Consider the following 18,256-nt stretch of genomic DNA (forward strand, 5'->3'; position numbering starts at 1 on the left):
ATAAACCTTTTTTAGTGGCTCGGGTGTATCACGGCAGATTGTACAGTGGGAAACCTTTTAAGCTAGGAGTTCTGAAACCGAAGGTCTACTTGGTCTTTAGTAGTAATTCCACGTTCAATGAAGGAAATTTGCCTAAAATCCCTTTGCCCTTTCAAAGTAAAAAAAAAAAAAGTATTTTTTTTTTTAATTTTTGTCTTTTTCGAGTTGTGGCCTCAAAATAAGCCCTGCAGCAGAACAAACATTAGGACGTTCCAACCTAAAGTTCCACATGGCCGCTAGGGGGCGCACTCATTACTGCCATTCATTTTCACCTTAAATCCTGTTTTTATTAAACTTGGTTTACAGTCTGGGTGATACTTAAAAATCCAATTTTATATTGCCCCTCTTTTGGAGAAACAGTGCTCTACTGCATCAAATGCTAGAAATTCTAAAAAATGTTTTAAAATAATCTGAAAAGTGGATTGTTCTGAGTATTTTCATTTCTCGTTTTTATTTATTTATGGTGGGGAGTGTACCATACTAATATTTTGTCATTTGTGAATGCAATCTAAATCCGGGCCCCAAATCTGGTAACGAATTAGCTAGCGGTTGGCCTATGTACTAGGGGAAAGCAAAATATTAATAGTTTTTGACGTTAACAGCGAGAAAATAAAATACAGGAACATAGTCGTAGATGTTCCAACAATTCCCAAACACTGGCGAGAGGGACAGGTACCCGCGGAAAAACAGCCAGGAGAGGAGAGCAGCCCTCAGCCTGCACCGAAACAGCTCAGGCAACCCGCGGTGCCGCCGGAAGTCCGCGGTCGTCTCCGTGGAAACCGCGGACTGGCAGGTCCTCTGTGGACGAGCAGAAGCTGGAGCTTCTGGGAGCCCCTGCAGGTGCCCCCTGGCTGCCGTCTGCGCCTGCGCGCGCCCGCGGCGCACCGGCCGGCGTCGTAAGAGACGCCCGGATGGAGGACGCCGAGTCGCGCCGTTGCCATGGCAGCCGGGTCCTGGCCGCCCTGGTAGCAGGTGCTGGGTTCTCTCTCCCTGGCCCGTCAGAGCGTAGAAAGAGGAGGAGAGGATTGGTCCCCTGGCATCTCTGTGACCTCAACCGCCGCAGCTCACACAGGCAGGAGGGGCTGTAGAGGGACAGAGGGAAGGATGGTGCGGACTCACTCATGGGGGGTGGGGACCGAGGGGAGAGGGGGAACCATCGGGGACAGGTGGAAGGAAAGGTGGGTCAAGATGCCAGGGAAGAGCCTCCCTGGTGGGTCCACACCCTTCCCACGGCCGGGTCCACGGAGCCCGGCAGCGGCTGCCTTGGATTCGCGCGTCTGTCCTCCCTGTTGCCGTATCCTTTCCCGTCCCCACGGTCTCCCGCCTGGGACAGAAAACTCACTCCTAAGCCGTTAGCTCCCAAGAACCGCGGTCTTCGTGGAATCGGTGGTGCCTTGGGTGCAAGTGGAAAGATCCCCTGATGTGTGTTATTTACTTATCGTCATGCCTGGTGACAGACACACGAGTTTTTCAAAAACATGTACCCCCAGGAACCGCAGTCGTGGCGGGCCGCAGCCGAAGGAGTGGGCCAGGTGGTCTCAGGAGCGGACGATGGGTTCGATTTTGTTTTAGGGCTTGTTTTATATTAAAAGGTGTTTCCTTTGACATTTTTTCACTTTTCTTAGCTTTTGGATAAGCGTATGTTTAAAAGGTGGTAAGACTAGAGTCAATGAATTGGATGAAACTCTATTTGAAATTTCTGAATCCAGAAAGTTATCGCAAGTTGTGTACATCTCGGGACTCGGCTTAGACTCAGCGCTAAAAGATAGGCAGTCACGTACTCAGGGAGGAATTAGCAGACACTCACGTCCCCAGGTAAGAGTTAGCAGACACTTAGGGGGGAGGAACTGATTTCTGTCACTACAGGTCTCCAGGAAGAAGGTGGCTCTGGTCCAAGCGAGTTGAATGGATTTTTACCAGGGATAAACGTGGAAATTTGAATGTGTGAAAACTCACAAGAAGTCAGTGCCAGGCGATTCTGTCGTGTGAGGTGTGTTTCTGTTCAAGCGTGCCGACTGTGTACCGTAAAGCCAGTTCCCTGGGATGAGGATTAAAAGAACCGGAGGGGATTGAATATCCTGTGACGCATTTGGAAAAGGCTTAGCGGACTTGGTAACAAGAGTTTATGGTTCGTGTTCTCTGTTTGCTCGGGGAGCAGCCATGAGCTTTTTGGAATCATAGGAAAATAATGGTCCTTCAAACTTGATGCCTCTTTTCATTTGCTTCTGAGTCGCTTCAACTATGCCTTTTTAAGTAAGGCATATTGGTGTGATTTAATAACACCTACCGTGTTTAATGTGTAATCGTTTTATTTTTCTTTCTTTTGCTTACACTCTGTTTTGGTTTTATTTTTTATTTTTAATATATTGTATTGATTATGGGATTACAGTTGCCCCATTTTCCCCCCTTCACTCCCCTCTGCCCCGCACACCACCTCCCACCCACATCCCCCCCTGTAGTTCACGTCCATGGGTCGTATATATAAGTTCTTTACCTTCTACATTTCCCACACTATTCTTACCCTCCCCCTGTCTATTTTCTACCTGCCATCTATGCTACTTATTCTCTGTACCTTTTCCCCCTCTCTCCTCCTCCCACTCCCTTGTTGATAACCCTCCATGTGATCTCCATTTCTGTGGTTCTGTTCTAGTTGTTTGCTTAGTTTGTTTTTGTTTTAAGTGTGGTTGTTAATAATTGTGAGTTTGCTGTCATTTTACTGTACATATTTTTTATCTTCTTTTTCTTAGAAGAAGAAGGGATTTCTTAAATCCCTTTAACATTTCATATAATAAGGGCTTGGTGATGATGAACTCCTTTAACTTGACCTTATCTGAGAAGCACTTTTTCTGCCCTTCCGTTCTAAATGAAAGCTTTGCTGGATAGAGCAATCTTGGATGTAGGTCCTGGCCTTTCATGACTTGGAATACTTCTTCCTAGCCGCTTCTTGCCTGCAAGGTCTCTTTTGAAAAATCAGTTGACAGTCTGATGGGAACTCCTTTGTAGGTAACTGTCTCCTTTTCTCTTGCTGCTTCTAGGATTTTCTCCTTCATTTTTACCTTGGCTAATGTGATTATGATGTGCCTTGGTGTGCCCCTCCTCGGGTCCAACTTCTTTGGGACTCTCTGAGCTTCCTGGAAGTCTATTTCCTTTGCCAGATTAGGGAATTTCTCCTTTATTATCTGTTCAAATAACTTTTCCACTTGTTGTTCTCCTCTTCTTTTTCTGGTATCCCTATAATTCGGATGTTGGAACATTTAAAGATGTTCCGGAGGTTCCTAAGCCTCTTCTCCTTTTTTGAATTCTTGTTTCTTCATTCTTTTCCGATTGGATGTTTCTTTCTTCCTTCTGGTCCACACCATTGATATGAGTCCCAGTTTCCTTCCGATCATTATTGGTTCCCTGTACATTTTCCTTTATTTTACTTAGCGTGGCCTTCATTTTTTCATCTTATTTGTGACCAAATTCAACCAATTCTGTGAGCATCCTGATCACCAGTGTTTTGAACTGATAGGTTGGCTATCTCTTCGTTGCTTAGTTGTATTTTTTCTGGAACTTTGATCTGTCCTTTTGTTTAGGCCATTTTTTTGTCTTGATGTGCCTGTTAGGTATGAAGGGCGGAGCCTTAGGTGTTCCCCGGGGTGGGGCAACCCATCGCTGGGTTGTGTCAGTGTACTTGGGGCAGGGGTCCAAGAGGGAACAATGGCGCTTGCTCTGTTCTCTGCCAGATTTCAGTCACTTCCCCTGCTGCCCACCAGGAAACTGGGCCCTTCTGGTGCTGATTCCCGGGTGGGTGGGCTTGTGTACATTCCAGGACCCCGTGGGTCTCTCCAACGGACTCTCCTGTGAGGCTGGGAGTCTCTCCCGACACCTCAATCCCCACAGGTGTTTTCAATCGGTGTTTTGAGGCCTTATTTTCCTGAGCTGGGGCCCTGGGTTGTGCGGTCCGTCCCGGTCCCCGGTTTCGCCGGGTTTATCTGCGCACGAAGGTGCGACGGTCTGGCCCACCAGCCGCCTTGTGTGCCACGCCCCTGCACAGTCCGCTGCCTCGCTGGGTCCGCCAGCTGCCGCCTGGCCGCACGTCCTCTCCCAGGCCCAACTCCGCCCCTGCTACCTATCTGGACGAATGTGTCTTCTTTAACTCCTTGGTTGTCAGACTTCCATACAGGTCGATTTTCTGTCAGTTCTGGTTGTTTTTTGTTTTTAAATTGTTGTTGTCCTCCTTTTGGTTGTGCGAGGAGGCACAGTGTGTCTACCTACACCTCCATCTTGGCTGGAAGTCTGTTTTGGTTTTAAATTTGAGTTTTCATGTGGTTGCAATTCATCGTAAATACTAACGCATATCTATTAAAGTCTTCAGGCAGCCATTTATTTACAAGTTCAACTATGTTTATTAAATTTGAGGAAAAGCACTAAAGAGCTCCATAGAAATTGTATTCTAACGGTTATGTTACTTAAACATCTCAAAATAGTACACTTCAACAGTATGTCTCTGGTCTGAAAAGAAAGCTGATTATCCTAAGGCATTAGTGACTGAAAAATAGGATTACTTCCGTGTCTTGGATCACAGTGAATTGTACTTTGTTCAGCAGATTCGTGGCACCCTTATTTCAGTTGGCAGGTAAGCAGACTTAACCGCTAACGTGATTTCACCTCCTTGGCAGGTAGGCAGTGGCAAACTCACTCTGAACTAATTGATTTGGTTTGTTCAGGTCACCTCCAGGCATTATTGCTCTCAACCTCTGATTCAAAAATTGTTGCAGCTTTACCTTGAGCTTTTTGAGAAAGTCCATTTTATGATCTTAGTTTAAGAGAAATAAATATCAAGAAGGAATTACATGTTTCAGGTGCACATTCTATACCTCATCATCTACGCACTGTGTCGTGTGGTCGCTGCTGCAAGTCAGGTGTCTGCCCCTCACCATTCACCCCGCCCACACCCCCCTCCACTGCCCCGCAGTCACCACGGTGCTGTCTGGGTCCATGCACTGTTTTCCCGTCTCTTCGCTTTCCTGTCTGCTCCATCCCTCCTCCCCTGTCTCCCCAGCCTGCCCCGGTAGCCCACAGCCTGCTCTCTAGCTACAGTGTCTTTAAACCTTGGGCTCGGTTATTCCGACGCTGATTATTATTTATTTTGAAGATGCTTCACCATGGTACTACGGATTTGCTTTTACATTCTCTTGCTTTCCATGAGTTGGCAGTTATTGGCTAATTTGCATCTTCCAGAAAAGGTTAAACGCAATCTTAAGCATCATCTGGCTTACTCTTTCCAAAGCTACGATGTCCTTGAAAACACTCCTGCCTGCCCGTCTTCTGGGCACTTCGGCGGCCTCCGCACCTCGCTCCAGCGCAAGTTTTAACGTGGATGTTCTGTTTTTCACTGTATCCAGGTGTGCCCCGATACCAGTTTTATCACCCAAAGTGAGACAAGTCCAGCTCTCTGTCCCGTGAAGGCCGTAATTTAAATGTTCACAGCGGTCGTCACCACTGTCCTGCATTTTCTTCCGGCTGCCACTGCCAGGAGGTCAGGGCTCCTCAGCGTCTGGCTGTGAGGCACTTTGCCCTCCCAGCCTGCCGCCTTCTCGCCTCCGTCCCTTCTGTCCACCCCTCCGGGTCCGCTGGCGTCCGAGCGCGTCCCGGCTCGCCTGCTGCTCCCGGAACTACAGCAGGACGGGAAGCGGGTGCCGACTTCGCACGTGGCCTGGGTGTCGCCCACCGTCTCAGCCCTGGAGCTCATTCACGTGTGGGGTGTCTGCATTATTATTTTTGGACCCAGAGTCCACTAAAACCTGTTAACGTGCTTTATACATGTAGGACTGAAAAGCCCTGTCACTGGGCCGGCACGGTGCAGCCGGGTGTCCACCCTCACGCCCCCACTGTCGTCTGTGGGCGAACAGTGGGAGGAGCACGATAAGTCTCACCGTGTAAAAGGGGCACCAGGCCAGGCGGTCTGGTCCAGTGTGTGTGGGCGGGGAGAGGCGTGAAGCGAAGGCCAGAACAAAGTGTGTGGGCCATTTGTGAATTCAGGCAAAATAGCTCTCATCTGACCTCGTTAAACACGGGCCTGGGTCCCTCGAGCTCTTGGCGTCCGTGAGTTCTCCTTCCCGAGAGGGTCTCGGGCGACTCGTTCTCCGCGCAGGAGCCAGCGAAGGCAGGCAGGGAGGGGAACAGGCCCGCAGGTGCCGGGAGCCCCCCGAGGTCAGGGCCCTACGGTTCTCCTGAAGGCGGGCCTGATACCCTGCGCACGGTTAGGGACCGCGGCCCCTTCCTGCCCGTCCGTGTCCGTTCCGGCCGGGTAGGGCGGGTGTGTGGAGCATTGCCCCGTGGTTCCGCCGTGGGCCGTTTGGTGACCATTAATCCACATAAACCATCCCCCTCAGCCCTTCTCTTTCAGGGAAGGGGGCGTGCCATCAGACTGGCCCCTCCTCACCCTTCCAGACCTTTCTTCAGGGGCACACGTTTGTTCAGTTCCGGGGCCGGCCGCGCGTGCCCGCTCTCCCTCCCGCTGCTCTGCGAGTCTGGGGGGGCCCCCGGACGCTCCGGCCCGGGGTCCGAAACCCTCCTCAGTCCCCCGGGGCCCTTCCCGTTTTAGACTGTGTTAACTGCTTGTCTTCTTCCTCCTGCCGCAGCCCTTGACGCAGACACTTAGTACATCTGTTTACATTTTGTTTATGTCCACACACCGTTACTAACTTTCACCTGGCACCCCTATCCATCGTTACTGTTTTCCAGTATTAGGCGTCAGAGTTCGTTTTCCCAATGAAAAAGTGTTTTATTTAGAGCCGGCAGTGGCCTGCCCTTGGGGAAGGCAACGTTTCCCGTGCGTGAGAGCCAGTTAAAAGGCTCTCAGACCCCACATTACAGTTGCACCAGGCAGGTGACGGGCTCCTTCTGCAGGAAGGACTGGGAAGCTGAGGCTGGGAAGCGGCGTGCTTGTCTCCGTTCAAACGTGAGAAAACGCGAGTGAGCGAGACCAAGAAGACGAGTCGCGCCCCCTGGCCCGGACAGGGCGTTTTCGTGACGTGCAGGGAGCGTGGAAGATCCCCCCCCACCCCCCGCCGAGGCCTCGGGTGGTCTTCCCACCTGCCTCCTCTAGTCTCCTGACCAGTTTGGGCTTCAGGAACCGGGCGGGGAGTGGGGTGGCGGTTGGAGTCAGACGCTGAGGACACGTCTGGCCATCGTCGGTCTCCTCTGGGGCTGCAGGTGCGGGCTGGTTCTGAGCGCCCCGGGTGCGCTGTGTGTGGGTGTGAACCAGCTGACCTCCCGCGTTCGTCTTCAGCCCTCACACCGCCCCCGAGTCGGGCGTGGGGTGGACATCTCCTCTTTCCACCTCGCAGCATCACTCTTCCGCACGCGGGCGATGGAGGAGCTCGAAGGCGCCGACTCCAGAGAAACGGAAGAGTATGAAGACGACTTCGAAAAGGACCTGGAGTGGCTGATGAATGAAAAGGAAAAGAGCGACGCCGGCATCCTGGAGGTATGTATATACATAAACTGCCTACGGCCCTCGTGGTAATGATGCTAACGAAGTGCTGGGCGGTTCTTGGGAGGTTTCGTGCTGTCTCATCTCAGCCCCTCACAGTTTCCTCCACGCGCACAGAACAGGCGGCGTTACCGTCCCGTGGGCGAGGAGACCGAGCCTCGCAGGGCCCCCGTGCTGTGTCCTGAGCACGGGGCTGCTTACCGGGCCAACAGGGGTTAAGTCAGCCCTTACTTAGTAAACCTAGAATGATCATTTTAAAATTGTATTTAATTTATATAATGTAAGTAATATAATTAATTGCACCAAAAGTAAAAAATGAATACAGTTTATTTCTACTTTATATAAACTTGGGTAAAATAGTGGGGTTATACTCTTAATAGAAACGAAAAATAAAGCACACCCTCTAAAAACATGGCCTTTCAGTTAGTAACTGAAGCCTTGAGGAGTGAATGAGCTCTTCAGGAGAACGAGTATGGGGAAGAAAGCAAAGGGCTTTTGCTTTCCTCTAGAAGATCTAGAGGTAAAAATTGATCTGGAATTTGCACTTGGCTCCTGCAGAAAATGGCAATAATAATCTCAAGAGATTCTAAGAACCTCAAAACAATTAGGACTTGATCAATGACAGTAACTTTAATGGTCTTGGGGGTAAAGGTGCTGTTTTGAAGAATACAAGTATTACCAAGAGAAAACGTTTTTATTTATTTTTTTTTAAGATTTTTAATTTATTTATTTTTAGAGAGAGGAAGGGAGGGAGAAAGAGAGAGAGAGAATCAGTATGTGGTTGCCTCCCACATGGCCCCCCACCGGGGACCCGGCCCGCAACCCAGGCATGTGCCCTGACTGGGAATCGAACCTGCGATGCTTTGGTTCGAAACTCGCACTCAATCCACTGAGCTACGCGAGCCAGGGCAAGAGAAAACATTTTTTAAAATATTCTTCTGAAAACGTAAAGAGAGGGAAATTTTATAGAGGGTGGAATATTAAAGTAACATTGTAGTATTTATAGTCATCCTCTCATGTGTTAGCATAAGACTTTCAAACATCAACACCGCCCTCCATCACATCAAATACAGATCTGGAGTCCAGCCTTCCCTGAGCGTTGGTGCTCCCTGCCTTACCCCGAGGGGCTCACAGACACGTTAGAGTGTCACGAGCAAAGAATGAGCGGGAAGTACGTACGTTCGTACATCTTCCTGCTTCTAAAATGAGTTGCATGGACCTGAAAAACCACTTCAGATTTTTTTTTTTACATATAAGCAGACAGAGCGTCTCAATTCTCACTGAAGAGGGAACCTCCTGTCTTTTCTCTAGATGGCGTGCGGGGCCGGGGACGAAGGGAGCGTCAGCCCGGAACTCGGGGACAGCGAACCCGAACCCGGGGCGGAGCGCAGCGCCAAACGGCCCTCGGACCCTGGCAGAGCCCCGCGGGACGAGGTGGCCCCCAGGGGCGACTTCATCTCCGTACCGAGCAGCCAGCCTTCGGACCCCGTGTCCGACTCGGACAGCGAGAGCTCTCTCCAGGAGTCCAGGCTGGACGGCCAGAGGGACCTGGAGGAGGACGAGGATGAGGAAGTCAAGAGGTACATCATGGAGAAGATCGTGCAAGCCAACGAGCTGCTCCAGAACCAAGAGCCCGTGAACAGCAAGCGGGAGCGCAAACTCAAGTTCAAGGACAAGCTAGTGGACCTCGAAGTCCCTCCGCTGGAGGACACCGACCACTACAGATACTATTTCGAGAGCGAGAGCCACGTGTCTGGGAAGCTGGCGCAGCTGCGCATTTCCGGCGGGCCGGGCCGGGACGGCGTGCTCCTGGCAGTCCCGGGCGCGAGCCGCGAGGAGGGCAAGGACCGCAAGGTCCTCGTGGAGCGAGACGGGAAGTTTGAGCTCCTGAATTTCCAGGACATCGAGAGTCAGGGGTGTCTGTCCCCCGCCCACAAGATCAGCGGCGCGGAAAACGGCCCCCCGCAGTCGTCACCCGGATCATCGTCCGGCCCGCCCGTCGGTGGCGTGAAGAAGGAGGAGCCCGTGGCAAAGCCCCACGGTGGCCCGTCGGCGGCGGAGCAGCCCTGGGCCTGCAGCCCCCAGCCCCCACCCCACCCCAGGACCGGTCCGAGCCCCACCGCCAGCTCGGACTCGAACAAGGGCGGCGGGAAGCCCGGTCACAGGGCCCGGTCCGCAAACGTGTCACCAGTGACCTCCACATACTGCCTTTCCCCTCGACAGAAGGAGCTGCAGAAGCGGCTGGAACAGAAGAGGGAGAAGCTGAGGAGAGAGGTGAGAGCCCGAGGGGTCATGGGCCGGGAGGGGAGGACATCTGTGTGTCTCACAGGCTCGGTGGGGGTGAGACGGCTCTCCGGGGCCTGCTTGTGCTGGGTGCTCGGTGCGCTTCCCTAGCGCGGGGTCTGGCGGCCGAGCGTGACGAGTGTGTGAGTGTGTGTGGGTGGAACGCACGCCCCGACCCCCTGGTGCTCTCGGCACGGCCCACGAGGCCCAGTGACGAGGGACTCCGGTTAGGGCTGGAGCAGGTCTCGGGGCTGTCACCCGGTCCTTTCACTTTGAGGGTAAGGCTGGGGCGGCTCAGTGGCTGCGGGAGGCGAGGAGAGGGCTGGGAGGCGGAGTCAGGTGGGAGAACGCAGGCGAAGTGTGCTGGGGCCCAGGAGGCGGCGGGCGGAGCTGGATGATCGGTCCGTGACGTGTGAGTCTTCACGTGTCTTCCGTGCCCACGCTTCCTCGGTTTCAGGAATTTTAGTCTCGACGAAGGATAGAATCTAATAAACCTCATGAAATTTTTCCCAGAATGTCTAATCTAATGGAATCTCGAATTATTTTTTGGAGGTATTTTTTCTGTTTTTAAAATAAAAGTAATTTATCATTGAAAAGTCCAGGTAGCAAAACTGGTGAGTTTTTCCTGAATTACTTAACTCGGTGCCCGATCCTCTGTCTCCCTGCCGCCTGAGGGTACTGGGCTGAACCGCACGCAACGTCTAACCGCAAACACGGGCCCGGCCTCCGTGGAGTCACGGGCAAGGGGAATTGTACGGTTCCAGGGTGGCTGGCAGCTCGTGTTACTTGTAAGCAAACCATAGTATAGAGAGTTTAAGTAACTTTACCAAAGTCTTTCAACTTGTTTGCAGCAAAGCTGGAGTCAACGTTCCCAGTTTTCTTGGCATTCATTGTCAAATGGTGTATTTTGTGTTTATGTAGGAAATTATGGGGGAGGGGGGATTTCTGGCATTTATCAGGAACTCACGTGAGCAGAAAGGATGAAAAACAAAGCCAGCGAGAACAGGTAAGCTGTGGCAGCTCAGGCTGGAGTCTGAAGGGGTGCGCCCTGAAAATGTGACTTGCGCGGCCTCGGACGCCTGGACGGGAGCAGCCCGACTCAGCGCGCACAGCTCAGACACGTCTCGGTCCTGGAGAGGCCCTGTCCGCTCAGCCGGGTGACGACAACGCAGAGTGGCTTGTTGGGAGGCACTGAGCCGTGGCTGTGCACGCACATCCGTGTGTGTGTGTGTGTGTGTGCAGCCATGGAAGTTACACAGGAGGTTTCGTGTAATGTCAGTGTCTCCCCACCAGGGACCTGGTGGAGGCTGGACTGGGGTGGCCGGTGGGGAGCTCCCTTTTCGTCTTGACGGAACTGTGTTCTGGGCGACACGGTCTTTGTAAGCTCTGCTGCAGCTCAGAAAACGGGCATTTAGAAGGTAGTCTGTGCTGTCAGGAGGATGGGATTTCTCCTTTCCTTCCTACAGTTTTTCAACCAAAAGAAATGAGAAGGAGTCGCTGTGCTAGGAGACTGTGAGGGAAGCACTCTGAATTGAATCCCGTTCTTTGAGGAGAATTGGCGCATGGGTTCTGTCATCCAGTTCGTTCTGGTGACGACACCTGAATGGTGGGAGAGACTGAAGCTGCCCGAACTGACACCACGGTGCGGTGACAGTGCGGTGACGGTGTGGTGGTTACTCGGGGTGCCCAGCACAGGGAGGTATCCCCGAGGCCACGCTGCCTCCCTCCAGGGACTGCCTCATGGCGAGGAGCTGGGCCCTAAGGCCAGGCAGCTCCCTTTCTAACACTGGCCGGATAAGGCAGATGAAAAGAAACATGTTGTTCTTGCAGCTAACCAATCGTCTAGATGTTTCTTCTGGTAGCAAAAATGTTAACTTGCGAATACACACTACACACTGATTGAAAATAGTTTCAAACATGATACAAAGTTTTGAACGCAGGTAAAAGTACAACTAACCCCTGTGTTCCCATCACCCCGACTCCAAAGCCACTGAGATTTTGTCCTGTTTTTGCTTCATCCCCTCCTTTCTGGGTGGGAGTGTTTTTACAGCGAGTCCTAGACAGCGTGCTTCAACACACAGCCCTAGGGCGGGCCTCCGTGGGACCCGCAGGGAGGGGAGACCCCGTGAAGTGGTTGGGGGCAGCTGTGTGGTGGTGAAGGACGATGGCAGAGTCCCAGGCAAAGGATGTCGTCGAGGAGGACTTCAAGTGCAAGAAATGAACAGACAAACCTGGCTTTTTGTTTCTCAAAAAAAAAAAAAATGCAGCTTTAAGTGACTATAGCATTCTCTTTCGCAACCACAGTGCCATGTATCACAATGAACAAATGTGCCAATAATGTAAAAACATTCACAACGCCGTTAGTGCCTTTATAAAGACCGCAGAGTGCTTCCTTTGCGTGGCTGCGGCTTGAGGAGTTCCAGACGGAAAGGAAACGAGGAGAGGAGGGCAGAGTCGGGGGATTCCTGGACGGTGCGCGTGCACCGCACTCCCCGTGGCTGCCGACTTTCTCTCTACAGTTAACTTAGCCTGAAAAACCTTCGTTTTCTTCCTAAGCAAATTAGAGGCCCTATTTTTTTTTTTAAGAAAGCCCAATATTTAGATGGACGGTTTTGGGGGAGGGAATTGTACTTTCAGAACTCAGAACATATCTCTCTAGTCACTCACGCACGGTGTTCAAGTCTTCCGTTAAGGCCTTTGACGCTGTCCCCGCCAGGAGGAGCAGCGGAAAATGGAGGAAGAGAGAGAGAAGAAAAGGGAGAACGACACGGTGTTCAGGGCGTGGCTGCAGAAGAAAAGGGAGCAGGTCGCGGAGATGCGGAGGGTCCAGCGCGCCAAGCAGCTGGAGGACATGAACAGCAGAGTAAGTGGGGCTGCTCCGTGGGGGACGGTCCCCGCCAGAGCGGCGAGCTGAGCGCGCTCACGGGGACGCCGACCGACCGGGGGCCGGAGGCAGTGTCTGGGAGCGCCCCCCCCCCCCAAAGACGTGCCGTGCAGATGGCTCTGCCATGACGTTCTGGGGAGCCTTGCAAAAGTCAAGTGGTTCCACGCTCACGCAGGCTGTTGTGGTGCCGGGGAGCGGGAGGCTGCCGGTGTGTTTGAGGGAGCGCAACTCTGATACCGAAACAGGACAGAGAGAGCACGCACACCCAGAACGCCCTGCGCCTGCGTGAAGCAGCGGGCGTTCGGGTGGCTTCCTCTGTGCCAGCGTGGCAGGTGGGGAGTGCTGTCGGGCTGCAGCGCTGTTTTCCGGGAGGCCGAACACCTGTGAGCTGTTTGCGGCGTCTTTCCATAGAAACGTTCTCTGTCGATTCACTTTTCTGTTAGGAATAGTGGTTCTTTCTTTCTGATCTAGGGGAGCTCTTCGTGCATTAACCACGTGGCAGCAATCACAGTCCGGGACGTGCCGGGCCGTCCGATGCTCTGAAGCTAGAATCCAAGAGAAAGGCTGCCCGACATAAGTGCTGGATTGTTGGTTTCCAAACTGTATGTCATGGAGCGCCTTCAGCTTGCCGCAAAGCCCTCCACTCTGCCCACAGTGCCTTTCTCCAGCCAGTTCATGTGTGTTGTTGTGCAAAGTTGTTTTCTTTGTCAGAGGGCTCAGCTTTGCAAAGCTTGCAGACCACTGCATTTAGACCGTCTCCATTTATTGGTGATGTATCGGTGTGAGATTGATCCCAGGCTCCCTCCGCGGGTACCAGAGTCCCTGGATGCTCGAGCGTCTTATGTAGGTGGTGTAGTATTTGCGTACGACCTGCCCAGTCCTCCCATCTTCTTTAAGCCGTCTCTAGATCACCTGTGATACCTAATCCAATGTAAGTGATGTGTATGTAGCTGTTGTACTGTATCGTTTTCTTCCGCCTCTTCTGTGTGCGTACGCACGCACGCATTTTTTACTGAGGTGGCACTGGCTGATCACATTAGGCAGTCTCAGGGGCGCACAGTGTAGTTCCACGCCTGTGTGCGCCGTGCCCTGCTCCCCACACGTCACCATGCCGTCCGTTCCCTCCTTCTGCCCTGTCCCCACTCCCCTCCCCTCCCCTCTGGCACCCACCTGTCTGTTTCCTGTCTCCAAGACACTGTCTAAATTTTGTTTTGTCTGTTCACTTGTCTCGTTTTTGTTTCACATTCCACATATAAACGAGAGAAATCACAGTTTGTGTCCTTTTCCACGTGACTTATTTCACGCATCACAACACCGTTGAGACCCTTCCGTGGTGTTGCAAATGGCACTGGTCCCTTTTTCATGGCTGAGTAATATGCTGTCGTGCATAGATGCCACGTCTTCCTTATCCAGTCATCCGCCACCGCACTCTCGGGCTGCTCCCACGTCCTGGCTGTTGTGCGTGATGCCGCAGGGAGCAGAGGGGCGCTGTGTCCAGTAGGACTTTGCAGGAAGCCAGATGGCAGTGAGTTCGGTGTTGAATTTTCCGGCAAGGGTGGTCAGCGTGCAGGTGCAAAGGCAATGTGTCTGGTTTGGACCGAGGAGCGCCGGTGACGAGGTCGGCGCCAGCGAGTGGGACACGTTCTTGCTCGCCAGGGCCCCCCCCCCCCCCCCCCGGCATCCTCTGGGCTCCCTCAGGTGAAGCAAAGCTTGTCTTTGTGGTCAGCAGGAAAACCGAGACCCGCAGCAGGCCTTTCGGCTGTGGCTGAAGAAGAAGCACGAGGAGCAGCTGAGAGAGAGGAAGACGGAGGAGCTCCGGAAGCAGGAGGAATTCCTGTTCTTCCTCAAGGGCGCCGCGGGCCGCGACAGGGCCTTCAAGCAGTAAGTCGGAGGCCGAGCGCCCCCCCGTCCCTCCCCGTCCTCCTCAAGGGCATTTTAGACAGTGGGACAATCAGTACAGCTTGGAAAAAGTACCCAAATACTTGCCCTTGGACACTGCACACCAGTTCAGGTTTAGACCCGCACGTCAGGAAAGGTGTGAGAGTGGTAGTCCTCAACCCCACTGTCTGCACAGGGTCGGTACCGTTCTTGCAAGGCAGTGTCCGTACTCCTGTTGTTTCTCATGGCACCCCATGACAGCCTGCCAGCCATTCATTCATTCATTTGTTCGTTTGTTCATTTGTTTATTCGAGAAATGGGCTGGAGGCTGGTCACAGCCTCTCCTGCAGAGCCCTCAGAAAACCCGAATGGAGAGCTGCCCGTCCTGGACATGCTTTCCTGTAAGGAACTGCACTCAGATGCGGAGGAAGGTCTGTGCAGGCCACATGCAAGGAGATGGGGGCGCAGCGCGGGGGTGAAGGTGGCCCTGATCCCGCTCCATTACCTGGGGAGACCCGCTCGCCCGGCTGGTGCCCAGGAGACACTCCTGGTTCGGGGGTTTCGCCAGAGGGCCTCACGGCAGTCCTGCTGTTGGAGGTTTTTCTTCTTCTTCTTTTTGCTGTGTTTCTCTTTGTTTCTCTGCCTCTTCCTGCTTTCCTTGCTCCCTTCCTTCCTTTCTTCCTTCCTTGTTTCCTTTTTTTAAAACATACAGCCCTTTATCACAGAGGCCGTGAGTGTGTATTGTGGAAATGGAGGGGAGAAACCACATTTCCGTCACACAGAATCACTAGTGTTAGGACCTTGGTGCATATTTTCTAGACAGTTCTCATATTTATCATTTAAAACTAGAAATTGAGATCGTACTTATAAACTCTTCTGCAATCGGCTTATTTTCAGTGATAATCTCATCTATATCTAGCTTGTCACCATTTTTTTCCCATTGGCCCCCAAAATGGCTACAGTTAATTTACTCAAATTAGTATCCAGTTCAGGACCACACAACCTTGGGTGATGATGCTTCTTAAGTCTCTTATTCTAATACAACTGTCTGGTTGTTTATTTCTCTAAAAACTTCATGTATATATATAATTTAACGTGTGTGTGTACACACATATACACACAGGCATACACATATCCGTACACACCCCCCCCCACACACACTCACATACCGGGCATGTGTGTGCACAGTGATTTCTGACGGCATCTAACCCGAGCAGCATTTGTAGACTAGAGCAGGCCGGCCCGTGGCCTCTCCCCGGAGCGGAGTCAGTGGGTCTGTGCTCAGGCCCGTTCCCCGCTCTGGGGAAGACTGTGCTGCGCGCTGCCGGGGGGCAAGGGCTCCGTGACCTCCCCCCCCCGGGGGGCGGGGGGCCGGGCGACACCGGTGCCTGTGTGTTGTTGGCCTGCCCCCACGTCAGCACGCAGCTGGTTGCAAAGAAGAAGCTATTTGGGACACATCACATACTTATTTGCTTAAAAAAAAACATTTTAAAAAAGGTTAGGACCTGTATCACAAATAAAATAGTGTTTATCACTAAAAAAACACGTTTTCATTGGCAGTTTCGTTGTAAGACAAACCTAACTTCAAACATTCAGTATCAGATGTAACTTTGCTTCCTTGCGTGAGCCGAGGGGAGGAGCCTGGAATTTTCCAGTCAGTGCCCTCACTGGCCTTGTGCCCGCAGCACTTCCTCGTAAAGAAACGCAGGTCCTGCTCACTGTCTGCGGTGGTAACTCGGTGGCGGGAAAGGCACAGCCTGGCCGGCACCAGATCGGACGGTGTCTCCGCAGGTGGCTGAGAAGGAAGCGGATAGAGAAGCTCGTGGAGCAGCAGGCTATGAAGGAGAGGGCCAGGCAGCTGCGGCTGGAGGCCAGGCGCTCCAGGCAGCTGCAGAACCAGCTGTGCAGCGCGGCCGACGCCCCATCTTTCCGCTTCGCTGACTATTACAGCTGAAGGTGCCTATTAAACGCTTCGCTTGGAAGCCACGAGCCTCAGAATTTCGGGTATCACTCTTTTACAGCCCGCGTGCTCTGGTTGTACTCTAAATGATGGAAATGGTGCGTACTTTTGGTGATGTTGATAGTGATTTGCCTTTTTTAAAAAAAAATAGAAAATAAATATTTTCTTTTCTTGAGGTGTTGAAATGTGTTATACCATCTCTTAGTCCATGCAACAAATTGAGCTGTGAATGAACTCTGAATTCTTTATCCCCTTAACTTCTAGATGACTCGAACATTTCTAGCTGGAAAGAACCACAAGAAAGGCGCAGATTTCTGTTATCATGAACAGACTTGCAGTAGAACATCCCATGAGGCAGGCGGGGGGACCCCTTAGACAAACAGGCCTTTCTCAGAGTTCTGTCTCCATCGGCTGCACATTGGAGCACCGGTGGCAAGGGGACTGGTGGGGTAGGCCTACTCCTTAAAAAAAAGGTAAAAATTATGCATGATGCTATTTTAGGTACGTTACAAAATTAGCCCGCTCTCAGTTTATCACGCACCTGGCATTGCTGTAAACACTTTACGTAAATCACTTGGTGTAATTCCCGTAAAAACCCTGTTAGTCCCGTTTGGACAATGTGGAAGTGAGAGGGGTGAGTGGGCCGCTCGCAGACTCTGACCCGCACGACTGCAGACACCTTTCGCTGAGTCACAAAGCTGACGGGCTCCGGTGGACGTTTGGGAAGTGTCGGGGGCTACACTGAACCGGGCGTGTGGGGGCTGGTGCCCCTGGCACGTGTGAGAGCTTTCACGAGGCGGAGGACCACGGGGCACATCCAAGTGCGGGGGAGGGGGGGCGTGACTGCAGGCGGTCCGGTGAAGCTCCGGAAGACGAGGCCCCGGTCCCCCGCTGACTCGTGCCCCAGTCACTGGGCCCCGAGTCGGACAGCGCCGGGCACTTACCTCCCGTCCCGACCGCCTGCGGCCCTCTCCGAAGCCCTCTCCGCAGCCACTGAAACGGTCACGTGGTCGTGCCCTTTGTTCCGTGAGTGCGCTGTACTGCACCGGCTCCTGATGGATGGTGACGGTCGCGGTGTGTGACCCCTCACCGTGCGGCCGAGTTCAGTCTGCCGGCGCTTTGCCGAGGACCGTTTGGTCTACGCTCGGGAGACCTTGGTCTGTTGGGGTCTCTTCCCAGGGTGTCTGTGCAGCAGCGTTGGCGCCAGTGGTGCTGGCCTCAGAGAACGGGTTAGAGAGCGGTCGCTGTTCCCTCCCCTTGTGTGTGTGTGTGTGTGTGTGTGTGTGTGTGTTTGTTTGTTTGAGGGTACTGAGAAGGATGGATATTAATTCTTTAAATAGCTGGTAGAATTCGTCAGTGGAACCTTCTGGTCCTGGACTTCCGTGGGAAGGCTGTGCTTCTTCAGCAGACTGTTTGCCAGAGCGCTGTTCGGTTCACGGCGAGACTGAGCCGAAAGCGCAGAGTTCCCGTGTTGCCCCTCCCCCCCCCGCCAGCATCCCTGACCAAAGTGGCACCCGCGTCGGTGCGTCACTGTCGCCCAGTGTCCGTGGCTTACATCAGGGTCGCTCCTGGCGACAGGAGGTGTTCGGTTACTCATGTAACTGCTTTGGTTCTTATAGGTCTGTTCGTATTTTTGTTTCTTTTTGTGTCAGTTTTGGTAATTTTTGTATTTCTAGGAATTTGTCCATTTTATCCAGGTTGTCAGTGCACAATTGTTTCTTTTAAAAAGAAA

At 52.6% G+C, this 18,256-nt stretch overlaps 1 protein-coding gene across 2 annotated transcripts; it reads left to right on the forward strand.

The window, feature by feature from the left end:
* Window positions 1-879: 879 nt before the first annotated feature.
* CCDC181 (coiled-coil domain containing 181) lies at window positions 880-16,705 on the forward strand. 2 transcript variants are annotated; one of them, XM_028530971.2, is made up of 6 exons: window positions 880-1,111; window positions 7,374-7,513; window positions 8,831-9,793; window positions 12,519-12,665; window positions 14,413-14,567; window positions 16,356-16,705. In XM_028530971.2, the coding sequence occupies exons 2-6, from the start codon at window positions 7,397-7,399 to the stop codon at window positions 16,516-16,518; spliced, it is 1,545 nt and encodes a 514-aa protein (XP_028386772.1). In that variant the 5' UTR covers window positions 880-1,111; window positions 7,374-7,396; the 3' UTR covers window positions 16,519-16,705. The 2 variants fall into 2 exon arrangements, with proteins under 2 accessions (XP_028386772.1, XP_028386774.1); XM_028530973.2 differs by having other exon boundaries at window positions 14,416-14,567.
* The last annotated feature ends 1,551 nt before the right edge of the window (window positions 16,706-18,256 follow it).

Source organism: Phyllostomus discolor, chromosome 14 (assembly GCF_004126475.2).
Source record: "Phyllostomus discolor isolate MPI-MPIP mPhyDis1 chromosome 14, mPhyDis1.pri.v3, whole genome shotgun sequence".
Classification (NCBI taxonomy): domain Eukaryota; kingdom Metazoa; phylum Chordata; class Mammalia; order Chiroptera; family Phyllostomidae; genus Phyllostomus; species Phyllostomus discolor.

Excerpts from the sequence above, each read along its gene's own strand:
- CCDC181 (XM_028530971.2), top strand. The coding sequence starts at position 7,397 with ATGGAGGAGCTCGAAGGCGCCGACTCCAGAGAAACGGAAGAGTATGAA. Across the intron at positions 7,514-8,830 it reads GCGACGCCGGCATCCTGGAG|ATGGCGTGCGGGGCCGGGGA; the intron begins GTATGTATATAC and ends TCTTTTCTCTAG. Across the intron at positions 9,794-12,518 it reads GGGAGAAGCTGAGGAGAGAG|GAGGAGCAGCGGAAAATGGA; the intron begins GTGAGAGCCCGA and ends TGTCCCCGCCAG.